The following is a 23,047-nucleotide window of genomic DNA, read 5'->3' as shown; positions in this document are numbered from 1 at the left end:
TTAAGGACTAATGGCATACGTGTCAGCATTCAGTAGTAATTCAGATATGAGAGGAAGCTGCGGTGAATTTGCTCAAATTAAATGGTACAAGATTAACAAAGTTAAAATGAGCATGCCGTCAGAATACAAAAATGATCTTCTTCAAATGTATTTAATTTACCTTTATTAAGGATTTTTTTTGGGGAACAAAAATAGTAATAAAGACAAAAGGTGACAACAAAACAAAGTAATTATGTACACTGTACACAAACAAGTCTGAGAATCCTGGACTTTGCCTGCAGTTTAAATCCAGTTTGTTAAGGCGACCTTTACACAGGCAGGTCAGCACGATTACATTACGTCATTTAGCTTTTATCCAAAGCGACTTACAATTCAGATCCTATCACACCGTAGGCACAGCTACGGGAGCAACTTTGGGGTTACGTGTCTTGCTCAAGGACACATCGACATGCGACTAGCGGAGCCGGGGATCTAACCGCCGGTCGTCTGATTGAAGGACGGCCCTGCTCTCCACTTAGCCACAGTCGCCCACTTTAAGGCACACAAGGCTGACAATTTGGTCTCTACGTACGCACAGGGTTCATTTTTTTTTTTTTTAGATCAAATCCAAAAATAAGTCATTTGCATGAATTAAGACAAAAGATAAGACATTGGGTATGTCGGGTCACTGGCCCGAATGTTCTCATAAGACGACGCAAAGCTGCACTCAGACTGTCCTACATGATATGGAGCTGAGACCATCATTTGTTTTCACATTTTCACGACAAATATTTGACCGGTTTCGTGTTGCGTACACAATGCAACATAAAGAAAGAAAGAAACAAAAAAATCAAATGTACTGCACTGAAAAAAGTCAAATCCATAGCACCGTCATAATTGTGTTAGACATGCAAAGAGAACTTCAAAGTAAATAAATAAATCATTTTTTTTTGGAGAAATGAATTTGTTTATATATCCGTCCTGTGCTTCTGGTGCTGTTCAAAGTTTGGATAGAAAAAAAGAAACATTCACAAACTCTTGAAAGTCTTTGAAGTTCTTTAAGCCATGCCAGTCCAGGAATGGCACATTGTTCTCATCAACTTTGGTTGCGCTTAACCTGTGTCCAATTGCACTGTGTGGATATTCAACTATCTCAGTGTCATTGCTCCGTCCTACTGCTAAAATGTCGTTGTTTTGTCCGGAGAGCAAAACATCCCCGTCGCCGACAGTAAACAGAACGTTGCTACGTCAGCGACGGACGAAGGACACGTCGGTTTGTCCTCATCGTGAAAGAAATACAAGTTTAAAAGAAATTACAAGTACAGCAGGAATGTAAATCCACAGGTAGAAACACTGGTCCACTTAACAAACATGATCGAAGTTCAGATTTTAAGACCCAAGTCGTGCTGATCCTGCCATCCTGAGGGCAATATAAGTGCACTTTGAGTGTGGGGCTGTCATTAAGGCTTTGGATTGGGTCTCATCCAAAGTGTGATCTGCATTGTCACATATACAATCATTACTGAGTGGTCACGCTGCGCTGAGGCATCATGGGTGATTTGTGTCTTTGCTGATGTGTAAATAATGTCTTCGTCCCCTGATGTTGATACTCCAATGACGAGAGTTATTAGCTCTTCATTGTGACTATAGCCACCGATAAGAACTACAGTATGTCTACACTTCTAAGATGCACTTCATAAAAGACGGCAGCGTCTTCTTTTATCCCACACTGTAACTAGAGTCTTGCTGCAAGAGCAGAATAAGACAATCTAAGACAATATGTGGACTTACAAAAATATATGAAACATATGCATCTCAGACTTCACTGTAGCTTCACTCTTACTGGATACAACAACAAAAATCGTCTGACATTCGCGAAAAAAATAATCTAAAAACATGAGCAAACAGGATGTTTGATTGTCAACATGGCCGATGTGGCTGCGTCTCCTCCATCGCGTCCAGTTCACATTACAGAGCGGTGCAGTGCAAAACGATCAGAAGCCCCTCATCCGTTCCTTCGTTGGATCTTTGTCACGTTCAGACAAATGACATCATCATAGTGGGACGCGGTTGATATGTCGGCGCGTCCGGTAGGGACGACTCCTTCCGCTCTTGAGTGATTGGCTCCGTAATGCCAGGAGACCTTTGACCCTGCCTTCAAGGTGACAACACTCTGCGTGGTCTCTCGCAGGTGTTGTGGAAGTCATGTACAAGATGAATGTTTAAAGTCAGAGTGCTTTGTCAAGTGTGTGTTCCTGCTACGCCACGTTATCAGCTCCCATTGCTACAGGAGAATGGAGATGCTTCAATAATCTGCCTCTAGTTGTCTTTCTTTTCATCTATTTCTCACTTCAGTGACAGATGTCCTCTTCAGGAAAAGCTCGTAGAGGCGTCACGAGAGTGTGACGTTTGCCCAGGTGAATGCTGTCGCTCAGTGTGTGTTTGAATCAGAGTGGTCAGACTGCAGCCAGTAGGTTTGCAGGCTTAGGAGTTTTCATGAGGCGATGAATACAGTGGTTGAACTGAGGAGGACATCTGCTTCCAGTGATGGTCCAAATGCATAGCTGTGTGTGTGTGTGTGTGTGTGTGTGTGTGTGTGTGTGCTTGTTTCCATCGAGACTTGGTTAAAGGCAGCTGTCAGGAGACTCACTCTTTTCTCTGTCAGTTTTTCTGGCTGTTTCCTTAATGAACGAGAGAAGTAGAAAGATTTTACGATAGATTAAGTTGTGTACCGTTGCTAGAGCAGAATATATTAAATAAGACGTCGTCCCTACTTGTCAGAGGCAAAAGCTCACATCGACAGCGAGGCGATGGCGCTGACGGCCTCGCTGTCCGAGTCTCGTCTCAGCCGCCGCCTCTGCGCCTGCAGGTAGGAGAGATCCACTGTGGAATCTTTCACACTCTGCCAGTACTCACCTGCAGGATGCAAGAAGATGAAAAAGAGGGAGACGATGAAGGGAGGAGAAAGAGGGAAAGATTAATGACCTCAGTTCTTGGTATTCTGGTGTTGTTTTCATTCATAGTTCCTTGAGGTGAAGTTCCTGCACTGCATTATTTAAAATCAGTACTTGGTGTTTGATCTGCCATTTGCAGCTGTTTGATCTGAATATAAGCATTGGCTGCCATATAAACAGCCCGTGGACTAAATATCCATGTTGATAATTTCAGAAATGTAAACTCCAATTCAATCTGTTCTCTCGGGGTCTCCGGGCTGGAGTCCTGTGACACACAGTGGAAGTAAAATCAATCAGTGTTTGCAAATGTGTTCGTCGAGGAGCATGTGTGTGTTCTGGTTGTGCATGCAACTCGCGTATATTTCACCCTGGGCCTAAATTATAGGCTTAACATTCTTGTGGCTTTGCAAATATTTTTAATTAATCTAATTTGGTTGGGATAACATTTGTGTGCAATCAGGAGGGGATGTTGCGAAGGTCGTGTGCCAGAGAAGTGTTTGAAGATAATTGGAGCCAGGGCGGCCGTGTGTGTGTGTGTGTGTGTGTGTGTGTGTGTGTGGGACGGCTGCAGGGAGGGATGGGAGACAGGGATGTAAAGGAGGAGAGGTGGTCAGAGAGCAAGAGGGATGAGGAGATAAGGGAGGAGAGTGCTAAGTAGAGAAATAAAGAGACTGCAGTGAGAGCATGGGAATGAAAAACGATACTGAACAGCTTATGGAAATATAAACTGAATTATTTTTCTGTTAATTGTAACTGATGGAACCGATGGATCATAAAACTAGAAAAATGTTCCCACAATGTGACAAATATTAAAAGAATCATCATTTTTTTCAAAATTTAAATGTTTGTCATGTGATCGCAGCAGAAATAAAGTTGCAAAGCAGAACGTTTTTATTTCCAAAACAAAAGTTTCTTTGGACATCCTGAAATGTTTCCTGTAATTTGTAAGTGTATTTGTAATTTGACCATGCCTCTTCTGCTGCTCCTATTGAGCTCTTTGTCATTATTGTGACGTCTCTAAAGTGTATGTGACATGTGGCTTGTAAACTGGAGCAGGTTATGACTGACTTTGGTGAGGGTCAATGAGAAATTAAAAGGCAACTGAGACAGACAACGGAGGCGAGAGTGAAGGAGAAATTGTGCAGGTTAGATAAAGAAAGCTGGCAACAACTGTAGAGGAAGACTGGAAACAGCAAATTAGGTTTAGAAACAATTGTTTCTAAGTGTTTCCAATACTTGCAAAACTAGTAGAACTACTAGTAGAATAAAGGATCAGCACCAATGAGCGAAATATGGTCAATGATACCATAATTTACACCATGGACCCCCCTGAAGACATCAATATCAGATTTTGTAGGGTCTCAAAATTAGCAAATTCTTTTATATTTATCTATTTTATGAAGAGTATTTTCATATTTGAATATGAAAGGTGATGAGCAACACAGAAAACGCCACTGACAGTGACCACGCAGCCCGTAATGGTGCTGCTGCAGTAATTCTTCAACTGTACAGTTAATATTGACAAAATAATCATTTCTGAACTCCGCTGTTCTGTTCCTCCTCCTCCAATCTGAGAAAACGAATTGATGTCCTTCAAGGGCCAGTGTGTAACATTTTTGGGATCTATTAGCAGATATAGAATATAATAATCATAACTATGTTTTCATTAGTGTAGTAACAGCTCGCCGCACACAAAGTCCATTTGAAGTGAAATCCCAGTGTCCTGTCAGAAGATTACAACAGTTGATGAAGGTGTCCATGCTGTGCCAGCTGTGCATAACATCAGGCATGGTTTTGTTTGTGGAGAGGTGTCAGTGTGTGTCTGTGCCATCGAGTTGGTCTGCTCAGGTGCAAATACAAGTGAAAATAATTGACTGGAAACGTGTAGGGCATTTCTGCCTGCGTAATCTGCAGATGTTAAATGTTTTAAATTATCTCTATATATATATTTTTTTTTATATATATTTTTTTCCATGTATTTAGTTACTTGTTATGCACCCCTACAGTTTTTGCACATACTTCCCAGCAGCCAGCTCAGAGCGTATTTGATTCGGCTGCTGGTCAGGTTGTGAGTCTTGTGCAGTAGTAACGTGTCAGGTCGGTTCAGGTCTGGAATTGATTTAGAGACAATTTGCTGGTAGTGGGTCGGTTCCAATGCTGAGCAGCAGGTGAGCGGCAGGTTTTGCAAAACTGGAAACACGCAGGACTGTGGACACATTGGTTAAAAATGTTTTTCATACAATTGTCATTGTTTTGATCTATTGGCTTAAAGTCCAATGTGTGTGTTAACATGTGGCTGGTTTCTCTGTTAATGCACTAAGTACAAGAGTCAGTTCTCACCTTGGACCTGGACGACTTTCTGCAACGACTGGACAGCATTTTCACAAGGCTTCTGGTCCAACACGGACTGGGACAGGGGCTCCACCTGGGACACAACACATGAAGTGGTTAGAGGATGGAACATACTGTATATCTCCACAGGAACACACACACACACATGTACTGTACACGCACACATCTCACCTCCATGCCCAGCAAGGCGCTTACGCAGGCTTCAGAGGCATCACAGATGGCCTTGAGGTCATGTCCCCCCTCCAGAGCCATTACCACCCGACCCCCTGCCAGTGACATCAGCTGACGGGTCAGGAAACCAAAACCTGGTAGAGAAGATCACACAAACAAGCACATACACAGGTTGAATTAGATCATGACTGGTCAAGGAGTTGTCCCCAGATATTGATTAAAGAGATTAAAGGATTCCTTCAGTGTTGGTGAAAGTTGATGGAATTTCCCATGCCAGCCTCGAACTCACAAAATGAACTTTAACGAACTTGGTGTCACCCACATGAGTGCAGAGCGGTGCTCTCTGCCTCGTAGATGCCATTGCCTTCTATTCAGACGAGTGCTCATCATTTACAGATTTACATTTTATCTAAAAATAAAAAAGATTTTCTCAAAACACAAAGAAACCTCTCCGAATTTGCACTCAGGAAGTTTTTTTTTTTTTCAAAACTCCTGCATTACGTAGTGCTTCTCACCTGATGCGAATGTCTTAATGTCTGGTTGTGGCTACCTTGTGATTGACAGGTCGGGAGTTCGTCTGGGAGTTGTCCGTGTTTTCTTCGTACAACTTTAACCCTTTCATCGTGTGTTTTCACTTCATGAAAGTAAATTGTAACCTTTGTGGTCGCCTTGTTCGGTTGTACTTAGCTCCACCCGCTTGTGTCACTTCTGGTTTCAAAAAGCCCAAATGTTAAACTTACAGTCCACCAACCAGCAGTGGACGTCACAGTGACAACATCCAGGTCTTATACACAGTCTATGTAATGAGTAAGTACGATGAAGTTCAGACCAAACGTTGTGTGACGTTAACACTGATTGATATCCCTGTCCATGCCTGTGTGTAAGAGTATGATAATGAGAACGTGAATGAGGGGCTGATTGAGGCTTACACTTGGCTGTGACCTTGTAGCCTCCCAGTGACGACAAATGTCCCTCGACAGCATCAAAGCCAGCGGACACGAGCACCACATCAGGGGAAAACTCGTGGGCAATGGGCATCACCACGGCTCTGAGGAGGAAGAGAGGAAACAACATGCTGTAACCAAATTCTGCATCTTATGTTGCATCCGTTCAAGCCCTGTGGCCCAGCTGAATTACATAGTACATTTAAGTAATCATCTTTTCAACAGGTGTTTATAGTTTGTGAAAAAACACTTGGAACAGCGTATACAATAAGTATAGAGGAAGTCACTGAGGGATTGATTTGACATCGTAATAGAATGAATAAGATTAGTTTTTGTAATGAACTGAATATTAAGTTGCCTGTAAAGTAAAAAAAACAACAACATAAAAACTGAAATCACTGCAAAGCCAAGGTGATTGATTTGCGACTGGAACAATTTACAACGAAATACTTTTTTTCTCTCCTGGATCGTTAACTGCAAACATTTACTTCATTGTAAAAATTATCCATTTGAAATTGATGAAAGATAAATTATCAAAGGCCACGTTCCAAGCGCTTGATCTCTGTTCTCGATCCACTCCTGGTGAGTGGCCAACACTAGAAGGTGGGGTAGCTCCCAGGTGTGAATGTGTGCAACTGTTTAAATGTGAAGCAGAGCACTGCTGAAAAAAAAGAAGCATGAGCGCTCTGCAAACCTTTACCAGACATATGAAGATAAAAAAAAAAGGCTGAAGCAAAGCAAATGTAGGCAGGTGGCAAACGCTGCAAAAAAGTTTCTGTCTTTGCGAGTGACACACGCATATAGACATGAGACCCTTGACTTATCTGGACTGAGACGCCCACATACTGTATGCTCTACTCAGGGGAGACCACTTTCCTCGCCTCTACGCTCTCCTCCTTACTTCCTATCCTCTCCCGCTGCCAGTTATTTAGCAAGACCGTACGGCCCATGCCGCGTTTGATTCTCTCTCTCTCTCTCTCCCTCCCTCTCTCCCTCTCTCAGCGGCAGTTCAAAGGCGTTTGTGTGCGTCTGGTTCCTATTAGGAGCTCGTCCCTCTTCTCACGTCACTGACAGCCAGCCATCTGGGATCCATTGGGCCTAATTACGCCGCCTTTGGATTCCCTAACAATGCACCCCCCACTTCTTCTCTTCTGCTCTCCTCTCTTTCATAGTTTGTCATTCGTCAGTAGCCACCTAGAAATGCACATGTAATATGTGCATGCACACATACGTGCTATGCACAGGGCAAAATATAGACATGCCGACGCTTTCCCTTTAAAACTGGACGTTACGTGAGTGTGCTGTGCTACCGGTGATTAAACTGACCTTAAATTCTGACCAACCTTAGTAATCCTCCACACATACACTCACACGATGCCATGACACTTAATCTCAACACAGCTGAGCTTTCTCTTGATTGTACTAGAGTCCCAGCGCCACTCGCGACCACAATATTTCCCTCGTCACTCACACGCGCCCGAAAACAGAGACCCACATCATCAACAATCGCAAGCTTTCTGTTCCATCCTGAAGAAAAACACACAGAATCTGGAACATCCAAATTGAATTGTAAAATGGGGACTAGATACTTAATTGCATAAAAATGAATTCATGATGCATTACATTTTGTCTGCATTTATTTGCACCAGTTAATCCACAGAATGGTGGCAAACAAAGTCCACTGAAAATCCTCTCTTCTGTTTCATGTATTTTGCTTCTTAAAAGCTTGACTATCTTGTTGCAGCTTTCCAAAGTCCAAATGACATATTTATGATTATTGTGGAATTTGTTGCCCTAATTAGATAGTTGCCACTGACAGTAAATGTGGGTTTGTTCCCTATGAGGACACGTGACAAAAGTCTTTGGACGGATAGGCACCCCGGACATCACGGCTATATGGTATGTGCCTCAAACCACTGGAGCACCAGAACACTCCCTCTCCACAGAGCTTTGATACAGGGCAAAGCTTCTCTGGGTAACACACAACACGGTACAGTACTACAGTGTGGTTAACTCAGGAAGTTTTACACATGAAAACACTTGCCATTCTCCTAACTGGATGAAAAAATACCAAAACCAGACGCCTGCTCAGGAAGAGGCAGTTGTTTCTTAATGAGAATCCAGAGCTCCAGTAAACACTGGACTTAGTGTTTCCGAGCTTCTATGGATTTTTACCAGTATGGCTTAGCTCATTAGCATCTTTCCTTCGACGAAGGGCCCACCCACTGTGTCTGCTGCATACAGAACCATATATAGAGCTCACATAATGTTTAATCATCTGGTGGCAAGCCAGCGTTGCTGACAGAATTTGTTATAGTGTAGAACAGGACAAAAGTATATTCATTCAGGAAAAAATTGCTTGAATGAAATGAAAATTGTGGGGAGGGAACCGGTTAGTATCACCAACACGAGCGTGTACGGCTTTGTTTTCAGTTAAACAATCAAAGGAAAGCTGTGGCTTATATAACTGCAAAAACCATATCATATACAAAGTGTGTAGACATTACTGAGGATATCAGGAATCAGATATCAAACCTGCCTGAGATACAACAGGTATTCCATAGCAGTGAACGAGAACCAACTTTAAAGTATATCCATGAATATACACTCAAAAGTATGTCTCATGGGTGTTGCATTCCAGTGGGCTTCAACGACGATGAGGAAATATTGAGTTTTTGTTTGCCCTCCTGGCACACACACTAATTTGTGTGAAAAATAAACAAAAAACATCCTGTTCCTCATGATTATAATATGCTTTTCTTAACATTCTGTCAATTTGTATCGTATCTGGTGTTTTTATTGGCTTAACTAGCTTCCCAACATCATGGCACTTCATTGATAGCATGTGAATAACAACCGTCACAGTGATGTAACTCACCACAGCAGTGCTACAAACTGAAACTTGTGACATGCTATGTTATGCTTTTTCTAAATAATCGACAGTCGGTAATGTATGCAAGTACATCAAATTTGTAGCAAATGGGCTTGAACATCAGTACGGACCTTTCATTTTAGATTATAAATTGCAGAGTACTACAGTATGGAAGTAAATATGACGTGGCTAATAGAGACAGGTTGAGGTCATTCTTTACCTGAATGCAGCCAGGTACTCTGCGTCACCCATGGGAGGGTTCAAACCACCTGTCCATCCTACGTTAACATTGAAGCCCTCGCCTGCACCTGCACCCACCTGGATGGAGAGGAGAGAGAGGGGGGGGGGGAAAGAGAGAGTGAGACTAAGAAACAGAAAGAGTCTCTGTGAATGTCAAGAGAGTTAATGAGTCCCAGTGAAAGTTGAGAAACTGCGAGACGATGACAGATTTGTGTCAAATGTTCACAAAATAAGCACGCCTGTTCCAAAACATTGCATCGCACCAATCGAGGAAAAGTGACTCAGTCTGTTTAAGGCAATACGAGGGAGTGATTATGATTCCCAAATGAGGGACGGATGGCTATTAATTCGACACCCCTGCCGCTCCATTTTGATTTTGATGCAATTTGTCAAATGACCTTACAAATCAAACCGAGCCACAACAGAGCTACACCCGTTCATCATTCCCAAGCTTTAGGTTATAGCTATAGTTCACATTTGGAAATTGCTGTATGATCTCGTTAAAATGTTCCATTTATATGTTGAAAATATATTCCTTGTATGTAACTGGAATGACTCCATATTCTGTTTTCTGGATATGTACATTTAGTAGGTTTGTTTATATGACATGCCAAATAAAACTTAGTAAACACAACTCATTTATATTTTATGGCGTACTGTAAATGATTTCAGTGGATATTATATTTTCTGTATTAAGATTGACGTGTGGTTCCAAAATGCCAGGCAGAGTTGACCTCACATATTTGGGGCAAAGCGTGAACTGAGGCCCGGGTCCTGGAAAGAACGTTTTATAGATTCCTGCCTTTTTCTTTGTAGTCCTGCTAGCAGCCATTTAGCTGTTCTCAAAGCCCTTCACTGTCAGTCAATGTGTCAGTTTGAGGGCAGAATGAAGAGGGTGATTGACATATTCTTGGCAACAAGGCGTGGTAATTTCCTTTGTGTGTGTGTGTGTGTGTGTGTGTATGGGTGTGAGAGGATGTTTGAAAGAATGCTGATGAGCATCGCAGAGCGTCTGTCTCCATTCTTCTCTCAGTGGACGGGATGTTCACAGGGAAAACTAAAAACACATGAGGCCTCCTGTCCTTTGCCAACTGGTAATGTACCCACATGCACGCGCATGTGCACAGAGAAACACACACACACACACACGCACACACACAATTCCTGCTATTGCTCCAAGTCTCTTGCGCTCCTCTCTGTCCTTTTTCTCTCTTTCATGTTTCAAGGGTTCCTGGACTGGATTAGGCCGTCGCTGGTTTTCTGTGTGGTACTCGGCACTCTCTGTTATGGGTATGACATCACACTCTTACCCCATGGTGTGTTATATCCCTACACGGGGGACAGCAAGACTCCAGAGGTTTACCACACAGCTCAACAGAGGTTGAGGGGCCACTTAAGGCGAAGCCACATCCAAGCCAGCAGAGCGTTTTATGTACCGTCCCTCATCGGGGGACTTTATGGGAAAACATTGACTATTTCATCCTCATTACTGTGGGAGACGATGGGAGAGTAAGAGGAGGGGATGTGGGGGATTGAATGGGTTGTGAATGCCACCGTGGGTTGGGGTCAGTTCATCTGACTGGGGATAGTCATCACACTTGGTTTCTGGTAAGACCGCAGGCAGAATTCATAGGCATCTCAATTTCCTGTATGCAAACATAGGCATGCAACTCGAGTGTACACATCCTGTTGTGAAGTTCTTACATCCAAAAGCCCTGGAGTGTCTTCAATAAACTAGAAGTAGGGAAAGAAACCTACAGCAGATACACAAAATCAAAGTATGATGGGCTCACGGCGAGTTCACTGGACAAACATATTTGCAGCATTTGGAAACGTCATGTTGAACAAGTCAAAAAGTTGACAGTGGACAAATTAAACAAGCTAATATGAGCTATTTAATAATATTACAGATGCTCTCTTATAATTGAGGCTTTAAAATCATGTATATTATGAAGGGCTGTATTGTTACAATCATTGTTCTTGTTTTGACAAGTATATGCTAAACACAAGGCTCTTGAGCTCCCTAATGTGCCACTGAAATCACATAATTACCAAATATTTCCCAGCCCACATATCTATCTTCACATGGGTGGTATTATGATGAATTATGTGTTTTTAGGAGTCAAAGTACAATAATCTCCTCGGATCATCTCCTCTACAAAGAGAACCTGTGTTGTAAGTATAAATGTTTCTCGTGTGTTGTTCTTTTGTTAAAGATAATCTCGGTACACATAAACACTCGCAAACAATCAGACATTTCCATGGCAACAGAAACAAAGCAGAAGAACACATCACTGCCTGGGAAGGCGACCGACCTCACTGGGATGTCCACTACCAGGAAAGAAGTTGCCGTCGTCATAGCGATGCAGAGAGATGTACAACACGCTCGGGTCATTGTAGAAGGCTTCCTGGGTGCCGTTTCCATGGTGAACATCCTGGACAATGATTGGATGACAGGTTAGGAAGTTGCCGTGGAACCAAATCAGACATGTACACATAGTTAAAACCATGATGGATTCACATATTTCTTCAAAACCATCCAAACAATCACAAAAGAGAACTTCATTGCCTTTTTCTCAAACCAGCAGGGACTGTAAAACCTGCAAAGCTTTTCCCCGTCAACGGCATACGTGTTCCAAATCTTAAAGCTTTCTCACGAAGCAGGTAGTAATCAATGTTCGACGCAGCAATATGTCAAAGAGCACGGTGTGTGTAACGACATGGTACAGGCTTATATACACACACATGGTGAACAGACCACCTTGCTGCGGATCAATATCTGCACATGTGTGTGTGTGTGTGTGTGCATGAAACTGTGTGTGACTCTATGGCTACTGTAAGCATACAGTGCTTGGCAGTTCAGATCTCACATGGAGACCAGAGATAACGGTGCCTTCATTAAATAATGATAAATAGAAGCGCTACTGTAGAGGGCTGCTCTGCTTCCGGGACCTCGTGTGTGTCCGCGATACCATTTGTGTGCCAGTGCATGTGTTTTCATCTCCTGTCCATGTGGGGACCAGAAGATGCTGGTCATGCTGTGGATCCTCACCCAGTCCACGATGAGGATCTTGCTGACGTTGTGTTTGTGTTGAAGCTGCTTGGCAGCGATGGCCACAGAGTTGAAGAAGCAGAATCCCCTGTGGAGGAACAGACAGGAAGAGAGGCGGCCACATGTTTTAATCAGGACATCTTCAGCAAATTCATATCACAGAATCACCATATGGACCTTAGGAACCTCGTCTGCAGTTATGTGGCATCATGTGGTGGCTATTCAGTCAGTGCAGGTTGTGACAATCACAGCACTGATTCTAATGTGCAAGTCAGAGAGAGAAACTCCTGCCAGGCAAACATTTACTGCAAATATTGGAGAAACTAGGGTGTTTCATTTCAAGTTGTTTTGTATTTCACATTCCACTGCTGACCAGCAACAATGGCTTTTCATATCATGCTGAACCCACACATTTTGTGACAAACGGAAAACCAAACGTATCGTAAAATGTACTCAACATTCCAAATGATAACAGCGTGAATTGCTGGCAATACGTGTGAGACGATTTCAGAGAAATGAACTCAGAACTTGGCGCAGCAGTTCCTTTTTACCATTACTGTCTACATTAAAGACATGCAAAAAAAAGTGTTGATGTTTGAAAAAACAATGGAGGAATGTTGGAAGTGGCAGTGTCAGCATGGGTCGTAAACTGTGAGTGCCTTTGTGTGTGTGTGTGTGTGTGTGTGTGTGTGTGTGTGTGTGGAAGGTAGATCAAAAATGATGTGCATATCTGCTCATCAAGAAAAGTCATGATCATCCCATAAATAACCAGTGACAAGCACTGCTGAGCACACACACACAGGCCCAGCTGAATGTGGTTACTTGGCTGATATCAAAGAATGACACACAGCCATGCACACGAATACGTACACATCCTGTGCACGCACACACATGCACAGTTTCTTTTGAGGGGCCTTGCTCTGTGTCTTGAAAGTTTAAAAGAAACTGAATGGAGGAGGTAGAATGCCTCGGGCATCAGTCAGGTAGCACACATCACACAAACTCAGACACACACACACACACACACACACACACACACACACACACACACACACGCACACACATTAAGATAGAGAGACATACGCTCGCTCTCTCTTTCTTTCTTGCTCAGAAGTGTAGCTGATCTGTAATAAATCCTTTGAAACACTTTGTAGAGACCTCCTGTGTGTGTGTGTGTGTGTGTGCTGCTGTACTTACAGAGGGGAGGAGTGGTTAGCATGGTGTCCAGGAGGCCTCACCACTGCAAAGCCATTCTGTAAGAAGAAAGCGAAAACTAACACCTTTCTGCTTTCAGGGGGCAACCATCACAGTTCATATCTTTAAGCTCTGTTCAATGACACAGCAGCTATCTACAGGAGAGGATTTACTAAAGCCACACTGTACTATTTATAACGGTTGTTTGTTTCCCAGCCTGTTACACAGCAGCTCTGAAATTCCTGAGAACAGACATAGGACTTGCTGATGAGGGAATTTGGTAACAAAGACACACCTTCAGCTCTCCTTGTGCCACCTTCAGTGCCAGGTCTGTGACGCATCCTGCAGCAATACGGGAAGCTACCGACGTGTGAAGTTCATTCCAGATGGTATCAATGTCTACCTGTCAGGACAAAAATGATGAGACACATAAAGTTAGTTCAAAGGTCAGCCACCGTTGTTAATGGAAGATGCAATCATAAAAGCTGAATCAAAAATCTTATTTTTTGAACAACTAGTTGTTGCAGCTATTCTTTCTATAAACCCCGTCTTCTGCTTCAACGTTACTCCATGTTTGAAAACTCACATTGGTGGTGTGCTGCGGTGGAACAATGAAATCAGAGGAATTTCTTTTATCACAGACTTTGCCATCTTGTTCCAATCACCCTTCTTCAACAGAGCACCAAGGCCCGGAAATCCAGACAGATCAGTCGCCTTATCAACTAACACCCAGCCCCCTTCTTCTTTTCCTACCTCCTCTCCTCCCTCTCCTCTCCTACTCTCTTATCTGCCTCCTCTCTTCTTATTGTGCTTCACAACAGTTTCTCATGCGCATTTTCATCTGTGTGTTGCTACATCAGAGGACAAAACATCTTTTGGTCCTTTTATATCCTCTTCATTGTTTCTTCTCTCATGGTCCATTGACTGATCTTGTTTTTCATTCCCTGTTTCCCCACATCCAGTCCCTCTAAATAAAATCCAGTTCTACTGGCACGCACCCCTCCAAGCAACAGACTCTATGTGTTCCTTCTTTCTTCCCTTCTTCCTCTCTCTTTCTCTTCCACTTCTCACCTTTGTACAGCCTTTGAATTCTGACAGGGTTTTAAAGTTGTCTTAGCCAAAAACAATAGCATTAGCAATTTGTAGTATTATTACTTTAATTGTGTAATGAGGCATAATCAACCATGTAATGTTTGCTGTATGCAATTAGATAAGTGGAAAGATTCCCACTTGACTTGTGCTTTAAAGGGGTCTACGATGTGCATGCATGCATGTGTGTGTGTGTGTGTGTGTGTGTGTCACTAACCCCAACTCCTCCACATGGTAACATCACAAAAATCCGTTGAGATAAGATTCCTGAAGAAGATTATTTCTGTCATTCAATTATCGTGGATGTTAATATTATCATTATGACCATAATTTGAGTTTAATTATGATTTTTGTCATTATTGTTATTGATATTACCAGCCAGCTTGCGGTTGTCCAGCTTGAGGCGGTTGAGTGGGTTTGTTCCGAACAGAAGCACATGTTTCTCTGAATGGACTGACTGCAGCTCTTCCAGAGTGGCCTTCCTGCTGCGGATACGCTGCACACACACACACACACACACACACACACACACACACACACACACACACACACACACACACACACACACACACACACACACACACACACACACACACACACACACACACACACACACACACACACAACACAGACACACACACACACACACAAACACAGACACAACTGCATATAATACTGACTCTGGGGTTATGGATCTAACAGTATGTGTAGTGCGTGTGTGTGTGTGTGTGTGTCATACCTCACACTGGCTCCTGAGACCTCTTTCATGCAGTCTGGACCAGATGCTCTGGACCCTCCCAGCATGCTCAGGGTGGCGGCTGTTGTCCCCACAGGTACACTGGTGCTTCTGCATCTGAGCATCATAAACCAGTCCTAGATACACACACACACACACACACACGCAAACATACATGTAGAACTTTGTTTCCCTTCCGCAGTATTTTATCATCCAATTGTACATGAATTGTAATTCATGGCTTCTTTTCACATTTTCCTGATCAAAAACACAACCCTCACCTGTGGTGAAGCGTAGCTGGACGTCTGCTGCGGTGCTGGACAGTGACAGGGAAGGTATGGTTGTGGGTGGATGTGGAGGCAGGGAAGTGGAGGCTGGGGAAGACCGGGTCCGAAACAGAGGCTGATGAGGCCAAATTAGGGCAGGCACAGCAAGGGGGTCCAGCTGGAGACCTGATCTAAGGTTCACCTGCCTCTGTGGTTCCCGGGACAGTGGATGAAAAGAAGAACAGGGAATGAAGGATCAGTTAACAGCAGCAAAACATGGCAAAGACTAACTGGAGTAAATGTCCACACACTCATGAGTCAAATGCCTATCTCCAGTACATTGCAATTACTCATTATTTGGTCAATATAATACCGCTTGTCTAGAATAAGCATCTGATAAAGAAAATACATCATTGCCAAGCATGCTTCCACAATACTGTCGCCCTCCCTCTTTTCATCCCGTATAAATAAAGCTACAGCGCCCTCTGATGTCCAAAACGTTTAAAGCTTTTATGTTAAGGAAAAGTAATACATCATCCCCCTGGAAACTCTGCATGTGTGTGCAGATATGAGTTCATATCAGTACCTGACTAAGTGAATGTGAGACCTCGATCAAGCTGTCCCGTGAGGAGGTGGTGGATTCTGTGCCATAAACTGAGTCTGTGCTGGCAGTGCTCTGTCTCCTGCGGTAGCCATCCTCACACATAGAGCCTGGTTCTGAATCGCACACGGACCCAGGCCCCGAACCTGATTCTGATCCATTCTCCTCCAGGTCCATGTCCTCCGATGGGATCTGTGTCAGACAAGGCCTTTAATGGACTTGTTTGTCAGCTAATATAAGGTATAGGTTTGACAGTGTTAAAGTCCTAAATGCACAATGAGCAGGTTGGAGAGTTAGCTGGTGAAAGCCCACTCCAGATTCACACTTGTGTTCGAGCAAGATCGTCTGATTGCAGTTTTGGCTTTATCTGTGTCTGCCATTTTCTTACTTTTGTTTTGGACGCGTGCTTGTGATCTGGCCTGGACACGACGTTTTTAAAGAGGTTGATGACACGGCAAAATAAATAATAAAATGGAAAATACAGGCACAGAGCAGGGTCTCCACAGGTACAGACATCGCCTAAACTTCTAGTGGGTCATAAGTGATGGTTGAGAGGAATTACTTTTGTATGATTTCTTTGGAAAATCTTACTCTTTGTGCCTTTAAGGTTGCTTATGCTCTCTTTAACAGGCATTTGTATACAACTGAACATCACAAAGGATGTATGTAAAAAAGAAAATGAAGGGGAACCCAAGCACATGTCCAAACAAAGACTCCAGAGAATAAACCTCAAAAACATCTACCACTGTCAATATAATTTCTTTCATTTGTATACAACATGCTTGTGTCCACGCCTGCCCCCCTCTTACCTTGCACAGGTGTGCATTGTGCTTGAACCGCTCCAGCCCGCTCTTGTGGTATTGCTGGGTCAGCTGGTGCTGGATGTGTGAGTGACCGCTGGCATACAGAGTAAGGGGTGAGTGGCTGTAGGGCGGAGGCTCTGAGCGTGTTCGCTCCAGAGGTCTGTGGGAGCGCAAGGTAACCACGCCTTCCCTTCTGGTGGAGGAGGACAGGTGAAGCTGCTGCTGCTGCTGCAGAGGAATGGAGCTCAAACCATGAACTGCAGAGAGGGGGAGAGGGAGGAACAGGTTAAACGATGGCAAATAAAGATGGGGGCAGAAGGGTAAGGGTACATGTGAAGGAGAAGAAAAAAAAGCAAGCACGATGGAGATAAACCTGGCAAAAATGGGCAGGAAAAAACAGATACCAAAATGATTAGGAAGAAATTCAAATGGAAAAGAGAATGTTAGAATATAAGGGAAAGAAAAGAGGGATAGGGAGAAGAAAAGCACGGACAGCTGGTATAATCCTGGGATTATAATACTCGAGATCAATTATTCATATCTGATGTGAGTGAAATACAACATAGCTGTATTTCATGCTCAAAATAATTATGCAAAAGAAAATACGCCTTCATGATGATGTTGTTGGAATTTACAGCATATTTCTGTATTGTTTGTGAAACCGCATCCCCATCAAGTGCCAAGTAGAGGGCGTCCTTGTGCTATTTATATTACAATATTCAGGGCATAAGAAATGTAGCACATAACAGAAGACATTAAGCTTTCTAAAGTCTATATAGAACTGAAGAAGGATGGCTGTAGATTGCCCAAACATAAAACATGTGCGACAACGGGGGAAAAAGTGAAAAACTTCCTGCATGACTTGCATAACTTCCTGATTACAGGCAACAAAACAAAGGCTTACACTTCACTTGTCCCTTCATCAGTTATGTTAAGGTTTCACCACTGACCACTCCCCACCAGTTCCTGTGTACCTAATACTACGTTTGACGTCAGGTCAGAGGTAAGTAGGGTTGGTGGGATGTCACCTGTCCTTACTAAACCATCCTAGCATATTTAAGTTCTGTCTGCTTTGAAGAGTACTCAAATGTTCTCTGTGCCACCATGGCCAGGATGTGTCTGTTTACACTTGTACTCTCTTCCAACAATAATACCTTGCCATGTAGTTTCCTACACATCACACATCTATAGATAAGGCTGGCGATTGCTCTCTTTGCACCCTCTATTCATGAACCTGCAGAGATAGTCCCGACAGTAATGTGACAAAGATGCTAGTTCGGCTTTGCACAAGAGCAGAAATTGCCTGAATTGATCGGGAAAAGAAACACAGCTCAATGTTTGCTGCCTTTTAAACCTTGAAGTGTATCAGCGAGGAACATTTAGCCGATTTAACTAAATGCAGTGCATCTCTATTTTCTTGAAGAACAAGGAAGCAATAAAACAGTTGCCAAATATCAGCAGTCACCGCGACAGGTTCCTCCCAAAACCAGACGAGGACGCCCAGAAGACTGCTGCTGAGATTGGGTCATAGAAGCAGGACATCATCCAGTCACACAGCTTCAAGCAGAGCAAACTCCGATCTTTCCAGATTTTTGTGAATGGCTTCCTATCCCTCTTCTAGTGGTGCCAGCTCCTCATAAGGGTTATGTAAGATGCCTTGCATGGCCTCCAAAAAGGTCATCTTTCATGGTAGGTTTCCTTTTAAAATGACCCCAAAGGGACATAAACCGTTGGTATGCAGACTGTCAATTTGGTTGACGAAAAGGTAGGAGAACCATCCAGCTACCTGTGTCGAGTCTAACAAATCCCACTATCCAATGACTGCGGAGAGTTCAGATCGTCAAATGAAGGTGGCATGTAGACACACCGTATTGTATTGTGTTGTGCATGTCGACATGATTGTCTTCTGTTCATATGCATGTTGAAGTATTTCCATTTCTGCTGTACAACACAGTCACAGTTACCCAACTCACGAGAGACAAGCTGGGAATGCACCAGTCCGGTGTGTGGTTCCAGTATGAGCACAGGCTGCAGGCACTGAGTCAGGGCTTGACTGCTTCCATCCAGAGGCAGGTAGACCTGATGCAGAGCAGATAATGCTAACGGCCTGGCTACTCGGAGGTCAGCCTGTGAAGAGAGGAGACACGATGGTGAGAAACTCCAGAAAGACCACTAGGAATTATGGAAGCCCTCGTCATTGTTGCAGCCGAACGCACATGAGCAAAATGGAGGGTTGGTGCATGAGGTAAGGGCTTCATGGGCTGTTTGCAATGTAGCGATAGAAGCTCTATCTACAAACATGCTAACATTTTCATCAAGTGAGTAAACTACCACATGACTGATTCACAAGATATGAAGGCACCACAGAGATCAAAAGGGAAGTGAAAGCCTAAATACACCACATGTGTCTATAAGTGTTCAAGTGTGCAGGCACTATTCTAGACATTCAGTCTTAGATACACATAAATTCATAGACATACACAGATGTGTATCCGTGTGATCTGTAATCTTTTTTTCAAAGATAAAGGGAATCCCAGAAGGTGTTGTTGCTCACCTGAGCAGGAAGTCCAGCAGTGATGTTGGGCATTGCAGTGCGGTTGGGAGGTGAGTTGAAATGAGCCAGCAACCTCTGTGCCTGAGTGAGACAAACATAATGAGTGTAGAGATTATCTGTACAGATCACTGCATGCAAATGATCACATCATCCAACACAGAAACATCAAAAAGCAATATTTGCACGATAAAGTTAATTTGACTTATCTTCCAAGTGCCCCATATCAACATTCACTCATTATATTAAAATATTTATCATACAAGACTTGTGCGTTAAAAACCGGTGGACCCATTCTATCTCAATGTTTAATTGAATGAGGAGTAATCAAGCAACATGCATTTGTACAATGGGTCAAATCTCACTGTTTATGGCAGTGGGCACCATTACTGTACTGCATTTAACACCGAATCAACATTCAACTGTTGGTGGTTGTCCTTTAAAGAGCAGATGTAAAATCATGTTTGTACTGCTAAAAAGAAAGAAAAGGGTTTTTCAATGAAATATTTTATGAATGAATCCACAATGGGAAGACAAAATGAAGGTGCATGAAGGAGGTTGAACACTTGTATTGAAGAGGACACTGATCCCTCATCAATGTAAATATAAAAGAGGGGCTCACCTCATGTGCCACTGGGAGGTGCCCATTATCCGAATGGAGGCTGTCGTTGGGTGAGCTGCACCCTGATGCTGGGGTGCTGCTGCTGCTCGGGGAGGAGTCTGGGTGAAAGATTTGAAACACACGCCCATCAGCTCATAAAGGCCAACACGATCAGAAAACATGTGTTCATACAGCACCAAATGACGCACATGTCAAACAGGAAATGAATCACACTTCTGTCAGTACAGCGTGTATTGAAATAACATGCAACAAAGTAACAGACACAAATGGCATTACAAAGCAGTGTTCACTTGAAATAGCTAAAAGAGCGATGGCGATAAAACAGAAGATGGTGAGAGTGTTTCAGATAAATGTAGATACTCAGAGTTTCTGTCCTGTGCTTGACTGCGGGAGGGGCGCTGATCTTACGCTGCAGCGGGTTTGGCCTGGTACTGATGAGCTTCTTCAACTTCAACTTCAGAGTGGGCTCAGAGACTGCAGACACAAATACACACAAATACATACATGAAGAAGAACACACACACACACACACACAGACAGACATACTTATCCCAAAAGTCTCATAAAAAGGAAAGATATCTATGGCTTTCAAACTCACACAACTTAATGATAAACTGACTGATGTCACACATCTTCTACATCAGCAAGACTGTTCCCACCCAATAATGCAAATACTGTGAGGATGCACTCAAATTCCAGCAAGTTTTTAAGCAAATACCTCAACCCTGGTCAACAGCATAAAAAGTCTGATGTTTACATTGGTCAGGCTCCAAGGAGCCCAAACAAAACAATCAATCAGTGGCTGGCTCAGAGCAGATAAAAGGCAGCTTTGTGTTGTCGCCGTGCCAAAAAAAAAAAGCGTGTGTGTGTGTGTGTGTGCTGGCACCTAAGGGTTCTAGGGCAACGCAAATAAATAATGTTTGTGTACTCGCAGAGATGAACAGGCAGACGAAACCACGCCCACTCTCATTCACATGGTGAGCGAGACAGGCGATAGACTCTCACGCGGTTCATTTTACAAATACCTTCTTGAAAGTTATGTAACTGAGTTGGTCTTTCTGTCTCACTGTTGTTTTTACGACCGCTCGGCCTCTCTCTGGCCCTCCAGGCCCTCTGGTCCAGGATATATAATGTAATGACAGTTTGCCGAGACACTGAAAAGTATTGCCGTGAACGAAACATCCCAGCGAGCGTCGCAGTCGAATCACTCTGAGTTTGAACTGAAATCACACGGGGCACACACCGCAACAGAACAGACCTAAAACGGAAAATCACCGCCGACCTTCACGGCTCTAACCTCAGGGTGGGAACTCTCATCACAGACACAAAAAAAAAAACCCAGAGTCATCTCACCTGTCCTGCGCAGAGCAAGGTCTTTGCGCTGGTCACAAGCTGTCGGCTGAGACGTTGGGGACATGTCAGGAACCGGGAGCCTAGGGATCCAAAATAATACAGGATAGACTGCTTCACTCATGAATGGGTATAACGAGTTCTTTAAATATTCTTGTTTATTATTTATTCTTCTTTTACTTTCATTAATGCCAGAAGAGAGGCTGGCCTTGCATTTTGAGACATCATTATTGATGTGCGTGTGCGTTTTGTCTCGCTCACCTGTATCCTGGTGTGGGGCTGCTGTGGTTGGGAGTGACCCTGTCATGGGCAGGCTGGCTCTTCATAATGATGTGTTCCCGAAGTTTCTGCCTTACCAGAGGACTGGCTACGGCACCTAGCAGTCAATAGAGTCACTTCATCAGGAAAAAGACAGCCATACAATAGGTAGACCTACAGCCAAACAGTGGGGCTGCTGATATAAAATAAAGAAGAAGGAAGTCAGGAGACTTCTGAAGTCGGATCCAGGATGTGTTTTACTTTCCTCTGACCTTTCTTCTTTTCCTCTGTACGGTAAAAACTAAAAACAGAAACTAAAGTGTTTCCTGAAACAAGTGCGTTTGTTTGCTTTTGGTTTGATATGAGTACAAATTTCCTTGGAATCTGAGAATACATCACAGCCCTGTAGGAAATCCCCTTCTTTTATTGAACCATACAGTGTGCTATGACTCATGCGAAGAGCACTTCAACAGCCAAATTCAGAGAACCGAAGAGAGCAGGTCGCAGTCGGGTGAAACACATCGTACGGTACTCACTCTGCTCATTTTTACTCTTTCGTATAAGCTGTTGTAGCTCCTCTCTTTTCTCCTGCTCCATCGCTCTTTGCCTTTGTTCAATGTCGTACTGAGGAGGAGAAAAAAAATGAAGCCATATCAACGCTGATCAGTCTAGTCTGCTTGGACTGTGCACGTGAGATTTGCACAAAAAAGCGACAAACATAGCTCCTGCCACATTTTTCTCACAACTCCCCCTCAAAAAAAAACGTTTCGACATGACTGAATAATCCCTCTTTATGTTACACTCAAGCACTAGAAGTGCAGCACCGAGCAGCTGATCCTGAACAGCTTCGATCAGAACGAATGCTGGGAGGGTTGCCCGTTTAAAGTGACTTGACCTGCTGCTTACTCACTTCTGCTGAGCGTTCATCAACCTGTGTAAAGACTAGTGGCCAAAGCAGCTGGCTTGTTCTTGTTGTTGATGTGACAGGAGGTCCATCTGCCTTTCACTCTGCA

General features: G+C 43.4%; 1 protein-coding gene across 4 annotated transcripts in view; it reads right to left on the bottom strand.

Annotated features, from left to right (window-relative positions):
- Nucleotides 1-146: 146 nt before the first annotated feature.
- The window catches only part of LOC306775894 (histone deacetylase 7-like), a 43,128-nt gene continuing 20,227 nt past the window's right edge, over nt 147-23,047 (bottom strand). For 2 of the 4 annotated variants that reach the window (XM_079266455.1, XM_079266454.1), the window contains exons 3-25: nt 22,571-22,658; nt 22,038-22,152; nt 21,780-21,859; nt 20,787-20,900; nt 20,427-20,524; nt 19,808-19,888; nt 19,227-19,380; nt 17,260-17,510; nt 16,436-16,642; nt 15,865-16,057; nt 15,587-15,720; nt 15,223-15,343; nt 15,065-15,114; nt 14,054-14,161; nt 13,762-13,817; nt 12,565-12,652; nt 11,828-11,947; nt 9,493-9,590; nt 6,386-6,504; nt 5,457-5,590; nt 5,274-5,358; nt 2,754-2,895; nt 147-2,660 (exon numbers count right to left, since the gene is read on the bottom strand). In XM_079266455.1, the coding sequence (XP_079122581.1) occupies nt 2,771-2,895; nt 5,274-5,358; nt 5,457-5,590; nt 6,386-6,504; nt 9,493-9,590; nt 11,828-11,947; nt 12,565-12,652; nt 13,762-13,817; nt 14,054-14,161; nt 15,065-15,114; nt 15,223-15,343; nt 15,587-15,720; nt 15,865-16,057; nt 16,436-16,642; nt 17,260-17,510; nt 19,227-19,380; nt 19,808-19,888; nt 20,427-20,524; nt 20,787-20,900; nt 21,780-21,859; nt 22,038-22,152; nt 22,571-22,658 (2,619 nt within the window). In that variant the 3' untranslated portion in view covers nt 147-2,660; nt 2,754-2,770. The remainder of the gene's footprint in view (nt 2,661-2,753; nt 2,896-5,273; nt 5,359-5,456; nt 5,591-6,385; nt 6,505-9,492; nt 9,591-11,827; nt 11,948-12,564; nt 12,653-13,761; nt 13,818-14,053; nt 14,162-15,064; nt 15,115-15,222; nt 15,344-15,586; nt 15,721-15,864; nt 16,058-16,435; nt 16,643-17,259; nt 17,511-19,226; nt 19,381-19,807; nt 19,889-20,426; nt 20,525-20,786; nt 20,901-21,779; nt 21,860-22,037; nt 22,153-22,570; nt 22,659-23,047) is intronic. The other 2 variants (XM_079266456.1, XM_079266457.1) reach the window with 2 other exon arrangements.

This window comes from Melanostigma gelatinosum (genome assembly GCF_949748355.1).
Source record: "Melanostigma gelatinosum genome assembly, chromosome: 3".
NCBI classification, from domain to species: domain Eukaryota; kingdom Metazoa; phylum Chordata; class Actinopteri; order Perciformes; family Zoarcidae; genus Melanostigma; species Melanostigma gelatinosum.
This window is presented reverse-complemented; position numbering and strand designations above follow the sequence as displayed.